General features: G+C 43.4%; 1 protein-coding gene across 1 annotated transcript in view; it reads right to left on the bottom strand.

Moving 5' to 3' along the window:
- Window positions 1-269: 269 nt before the first annotated feature.
- Window positions 270-6913, bottom strand: part of LOC147457155 (uncharacterized) — a 150896-nt gene continuing 144252 nt past the window's right edge. Inside the window, exon 2 of the mRNA XM_086513533.1 lies at window positions 270-465. Within this exon, the coding sequence (XP_086369659.1) occupies window positions 292-465 (174 nt within the window). The 3' untranslated portion in view covers window positions 270-291. The remainder of the gene's footprint in view (window positions 466-6913) is intronic.

The following is a 6913-nucleotide window of genomic DNA, read 5'->3' as shown; positions in this document are numbered from 1 at the left end:
TAATCAAGAGATAAAGACAGTGGTAGGCAATGCAATGAGTAAGACTGAGAGAGAGAGAGGGAGAGAGAGAATTCCTTAGACTACCATGGATACTTATTTAGATGAATGAAGATTGCTATGATCTTTTAAAGATTCCACTCTCGAGACTGAATGTGCACTTTGTAAAAAAAAAACAAGAGATAAAACACATAGCCTTTGTGTGTGTGTGCGTCTCTGTGTGTGTGTGTGTGTGTGTGTGAGAGAGAGAGAGAGAGAGAGAGAGAGCACTTTGATGGATACATCTAATTATAATTAGGCCCAGGTACCAATGCCCTGGTAGCGCACCCCGTCGGTGAAGCCGGGCACAGGGCTGGCGATAAGCCACTTGTTGGGCACGCCTGCGGGAGTGTAGAAGGTGATGGAGAGGCCGGTGGAGGTGCCGTGGCACTTGAATGCCTGGGGCCCCGGCTCAATGCTGCCTTGCACCTGGATGTTTTCGTGGATGTCGGTCTCAGGCGCTTGCCCGGATGTCGACACGTTGGTGACGGTGCCCACGAAGTGGCGACCCACCTCCGGCACCAGGATGTCGAAGGTCTCCATCTTGGTGGTGGAGTTGTAGAAGATTTTTCCGTGTATGTCGTACTCTTGAAGGGATGCGGCACTCCTCTCGAGTGACAGCTCCTCCAGCTCCGCCAGCTGATCCTCGGTGTACTTCAGCCGCTGCGCCATCTTGATGATATATGGCTTAACGTAGAAACAAAGGAGAAGGAGAGGCAGGTGATGATGATGATCAGAAGGAGCTGGCTAGGCCTCCTATTTATAGCGAGCTGGCACCACGGCCCTCAGCAGCGGCTAGTGCAGGTCATACTCTACGCATTAGAGTAGGAATATTAATAATATGTAAGCGAATCGATGCCCGCTCCGGTCACAGCAACAACGTCGCATGCACAGCTAGTAGCTGTATTATAAGGCCTGCAAGGCTCGATGCTGCCGCATGCGGGAATAAGAATATTGCGCATGGCTTACTATTATGTCATAAATAAGGATGGACAGGATGTGCAGGATGGCTTACTATTATGTCATAAAGCGGAATGACCCTGGCCCCTCCTCGTCACTATATGGCACGGCTCTGGCCAGGGGGATCTAGGGCCCAAATTTGGGGGCGCGAGGAGGTTTTAATCTCGGTCGTTGGATCACGCAGTGAACTGGTGTGAACTAGGGGTGAAATCGGGGCAAAAATGGCGCCCCAAGTTCACTCTTAGTTCACCCGCCTCGTGGGGTGTGGGTCGAACCTGGGACGTCTCGGTTGCCACACGAATGCCTTACCACCACGTTAGCGCACGTCGCTGTCCATGTTGGCATGCCCAATGATCATACCCTAGTTTAGGCACCCCTAGTTTACCCCCAGTTCACCCACCCCTAGCTTACTCCCCCCTAGTTCACCCTCAGTTCAACCCTAGTTCAGCCACCCCTATTTCACCCCTAGTTCACTTTGTGATCCGATGACGGAGATTACAGCCCCCTCGCACCCCAAATTTGGGCCCTAGATCCCCTCTGTCCCAGAGCCGTGCCATATAGTGACGAGGCTGGCCCCTAGAATTGATTCCCGATTACCCAAATAATATAGCGACGCTTCACCTTCACACTGCCATGCGATTCACACGGCTCCGGCTATACATGATTGGAGTGGACGCAAGGCCCCATTATTAGGCATTTAATTTTTTCCCATCAAGAAAGGTATTTTTCACATGTAGGGTTTTGTTTTTATGAATATTTTTCACATGTAGGGTTTAAGTTAAAGGGAGTTGCAAGCCTCCACCCAATCATCCCAAACTTTGGAGCGCTCTTCCAACTAGTCCCTCCAACTTTTCACATACTTTCTAATTATAAGTAAGCCAGGTTTCCGAGCCAATTACTCTAAGACCACCAACAAACTTAGATTGATTTCCAAGTTCTAAAGAAAGGAGCATCACTCTTTGTTACCCAACAATGGTCAAAATCTATGATGACAGGGGTTTGCGACCGGGGATTTTCTCAATGCTCAGCTTACCTACACTTCCTGGGCCGCAACAATTGCGAGAGCCTTATGCTTTTCAAAAAAAAATCACGTTAGCCAAAGTTCCATTTGAACTAGTCAACACTCATGACTGGCCCACCGAATGAGTAAAGCTCCTCGTGTGCTAGCTCAACAACAACCCTTTGCAACTTAACAAAGTTTCTCAAATGTGCCTATAAGTTGGTTGACCCCTCTTACCACCACTAGAGGCATTACGACCATTTACTTGGCAGCCTTGTAACCGACCAACTAGTAGGAACGTCAACGTTAGAGGATTAACACGTTGTCGAGAAGGTTGTTGAGTAGCCGTAAACGCACGAAGCCTCTAGCTATGAGATAGGGGTATATTCCTCTCAAACTTCTTCAGCTTATTTCGAAGTCAATAGACTTCCTCCTTTATAATGTTATCGCATCCTTCCACCATCATTGAAAATTTCTATGTTATTTCTTGATTGGAAGCTCTATACTTCTCAGTCTCTTTCCTCAGGTGATCTTCTCTATGATTCTTGCTTCTTGAATCTATACTCTTGCCAATCTAATCCTAGCACATCCATTGTCTCATCATAACCCATAAGCCTTCCGGTTCCTCTTCTCTTGTTATTCATGCTTGCCAATGGTACCTCGCAAGAGACTCACAATCTATATTGGAGGAGGCTTTATTTTGAGAAATTTAAGCTTTGCAAGGGGAAAAACAGGTGCCTACATGCCTCATCTAAAAAGGTAAGAAGGAGAGAAACTTTGATAGATGAGAGGAGTTTGTCACCCGCAAGCATACAAGAATATTCAATTAAATATTTTGTGTATAGAAAAAGACTTTTTATCACTCATAACAATTCCTTCCCCTTCTCGAATTGCTTGCCTTGGGATGGAAATCCTTGTAGAGTTGCTTTCACATTTGCCCAAGTAAGGATCCTTCATGATCTTGTCATCAATGTCAATTTAGAAATGGATTTGAATTATGGGAGCAACACCATGGACATGTATAGAAAACATGCTAGTATATTAGAAGCAATGAGTGTGTTTGACTGTCTACCTCATTCGGATGTGCTTACCCACTATTGATTGTACTCAAGGAAGTCACATTGGGATGTGGAAACCTATAAAAAAAACACTCCCAATATTGTTTAAAGAGCCACGATTTGTGTATTCATCACCAAGACTAGCTCCTACTATATTGTCTAGTGTTATATTACCACTCTACAGTTGCACTACTCTACGGTCCAACTCTCGCAATACACTTATCTCAAGCTAGCAATTTTGTTACAACTTGATCTAGTCTCATTGTTAACATCTAGGAAGTTGCTTGCATCCTATTGGTGTGAATGATAGAGTTAGCAGGCCTTTTTTTTTCCATGAAAAAATTAATAACGTTTTCTAGAGGACTTACCAACATGGCATTGGATGATGGAAATGGATGGTGTCATGTACATATAATAGTGTGCTTTTGGTGGTGGTTGTCCTCTACCTACCTTATCACGGAATTACGACCCTCAATATGGGTGCTTCTTACTTTAGGGAATAATTGTTTTGTTTCTAGAGTGTGAATATTACAAGTGGAAGGTGTTGGTATGTTCATCACACTCATACATTTTGGTAGCACTCCTAGCTTTTCAACTAGCTCCATAGAGATGAAATTGTGGGTGGAACCATTATCAAAGAGAAAAAGAGCATCATGCTCTCTTACCTTTCCCCAAGTGTCAGAAAGTGGGTACCCCTTTGCATTGAGCAGCCTCTTGTGGAGCCTCAACCAGGGCGGCTCTAGGTTGTTCATTGTTTCTAGCTTTTCTTTGTGGACATTTTTAATAGGAGTGCCCTTGTTCTCCGCAATTAGAGCATTTGTTATCTTTACGATAACACTCAAGCTCTTCAGGAGAGAGTCGATTCTTACCTTTGTAGACTCCTTTCTCCTTAGTCTTGTTGTTGTAGTTGTCAGGGCTGCTCTTGGAAGCATTTGTTGCATTGTTCTTCCTTTTGTGCTCGCCTTGATCCTTTGTATCCATGGGCTTAAAATTCTTCTTAGCCCCTTGTTGGAAATTGATGTGAGGAGCAACCAGAGTGTGGTGAATAACTGTAGAGATGGTCTTTGGCTCTTGGGAGTTGACATACTCAGCCATATCCTCGGAAAGACCAGCACAAAATGGTTGCTTCCATCTATCTTTCCTTTCCCTCTTCCTGTCTTGACGAGGAGGTGGAGATCTCTTTCTTTTCGGTGGTGATTGTGACCTTTGAGACCTCCGTTGTCGAGGAGCTACATCCTCATCATCAGAAGAATTAGAAGTGTGTTCCTCATCTTCCATTGGATATTTATCCTCATGTGTACTCTCATGACTTTGAGGAGGCAATTCCTTGCCTCTTTGCTCATGGGATACCAACCGGCTTTTCTCTCCTTTTCCCGCAAGAATACCTCTTTTGGAAGTCTCACCATGAGGCCTCTCAGAAATTCTTTCATCTTGGGGAATTATGGGTAATGTGCTAGCTTGAAGTTGAGCTTGCACTTCAACGTGTAGAGCAGGATTACCCGTTGCTTGTTGTAGACTGGAGACAAGAAAATTCACAAGCATAGGAGCATCATTAGTTGCACCATCGTGTGCAAAATCAAAGTCATCTACACTAATTCTACTCTCTTAATTATTTCAGCCATGTTGCTAGATTGTGTAAATGCTACTTCGTGTTGCAAAAATCAATTCCAACCGTCGTGAACTGCTCTAGGACCTCCCTTCTTAAGCAAGAAAAGAGAAACATAATGCTCTGATACCAATGTAACAAAATTGAACATATTCTTTGTAACTAGCAGAAAATAGCATGACTTAGGGACCTTTACATTAAGCAAATTCCTTAAGCACATAGAGAAATTGCTTGGCTAGAGATAGCATCATGATCTACACCACTATCTAGCATGGCATGAACAATAACTTGAAAAAGAGAGAGAAAGATAGATTGACAACAGTTGAGGACCGAATTTACTTGGAGCCGGTCCCCCCTTCAAAAGGCTTTTGTATTATAGGAACCCCCATGAAGAGAGTCTTGTTTACAATACAAGCTTTGTGTTCCTTAAGACAACTTAGATGCCATGAAGATAGAAACCTCATGCATCACAACATTCTTCTTTCTACAACTTAACATAACCCAACCCTCCGTCCCAAGACCTTGGACACCTTCAAAGGTGGAGAGAGCTAGCAGGGAATGAGGTAGATTGAGGGAAGAAGAAGTATTCATACGAGAAAGAAGTATTCTTCTCCATATATTACTCATAGAGCTTAGCATAGCATAGTAACGAAGATGGAGAGAAGATGAGCGTGCTTTAGCATGTCTCTTGCTTGGATTTGCATTCCATATACAAGAGTTGTTGATGTAGGCTCTCTACTTCTCAAGCTTGGAGAAGGAGCTCAAGCTTTCCATTAAAGCTTGGCACTTTGTCTTCCTCACAATGGGAGTGTGAGAGAGAAGAGAGCACTCCTTGCTCATGCCTTGACGAATGAATGAAAATACACTAGATGCATTGGTTTTGTGTGAGGGGCTTGCTCTAGCATGTGCCTTGTGAGTGAGGGCCAATGAGAATGCTTTTGCCTACTCTTCCTCACACACACACATAAGGGGTCAAATTTTCCCTCTCTTGGATTGTCTTGAGGCTCATCCACGCCCTCCCTTTTGGTTCTCTAGCGTCTCACTTCCCTCTCTCTCTTACCTTCATTGGATACCTTGACTTCAAGGCCATGCCTTGCCCTTTACATGCCTTATTCCTATTGGATAGCCTATGGAGGCCTTATAGCAAGTGAGTGAGGCTATGTGCCTTAGTCAAGACTTCCCCTTTAGATCCAAATGACTCTCCTTATCTTCTCGAAGACTCCTTAAGCCCATGTGAGCTCCATGCTTGCCCATGTGATAATCCTATGTGGCACACTGACATGGCATGCCTACGTGGAATTATCCTTAAACCTTAGTATGACCATAGTATTTTAATTGAACTATAGACATAGAGTTATAAAATAAATTATTAAGACCATCTTTTAGCCATAAACTAGGGAAAGCTATGCGGTCGCCTTGGGGTAGCTGCTACCTATTAATTTGGGACGAGAAAAATAATGTGCTTTTGGTAGGCTCCTTGTACTCTAGACCACATACTTAGTCTATAGTGAGCATATTGACAAAGTCAAAGGTGCATTCCATAATTAAGGAGAATTTTCTTAATTATAGGAAATGCTAAATTATAGCTCACGGTGTTCTCCACTTCTTATCTAATGGTCCTAGCCTTAAGGACTTGAAACACTTACCTTTGGAGGCTTTAATGAAGCAACCCATCAGGTCCTTGAGCTCCATTACATGCACATTTCTCTTTGGTAAGCTGTCTCCTATTGGACCTTTAGAGAGATGTTAACTTCTCTCACTTCTTGGTCCCGTGCTGAGACTTTTTATCTAATGGTCAGAGGCTTTAATGAAGCAACCTAGAGCAGCACGGGTCCAAGGCAACCACCACAAGCATTGCATTGGACCTTAAATGGCTTTGAGAGATCCAATAGTGTAAGCACAGGCTGAGAGATAAGCTTCTCTTTAAGCTTTTCAAAAGCAGTGTTCTCCTTGGTAGTCCATCCATGCATACTTAATGTTCTTTTTTGTTAGGTCATGCAATGGTCCTGCTATGAGTGAGAATTTTTCTATGAAGCGTCTATAGTATGCACACATATCTATAAAGCTTCTTAATTCATGCAGATTCTTTGGGTTAGGCCATGCTTTTATTACTTCTAACTTTGATGGATCCATTTGGATGCCATCTTTAGATATAATATGACCTAAATACTGTATCTAATGTAAGAAAAAATCACTTTTATTTTGATTTATGTAAATCTTATTCTCTCGCAAAACTTGAAAAATTACCTGGAG

Source organism: Adiantum capillus-veneris, chromosome 5 (assembly GCF_014529385.1).
Source record: "Adiantum capillus-veneris isolate H3 chromosome 5, ASM1452938v2, whole genome shotgun sequence".
Taxonomy (NCBI): Eukaryota; Viridiplantae; Streptophyta; class Polypodiopsida; order Polypodiales; family Pteridaceae; genus Adiantum; species Adiantum capillus-veneris.
Note: the sequence above shows the minus strand (reverse complement) of the source record. Positions and strands in the feature narration are given on the sequence as shown.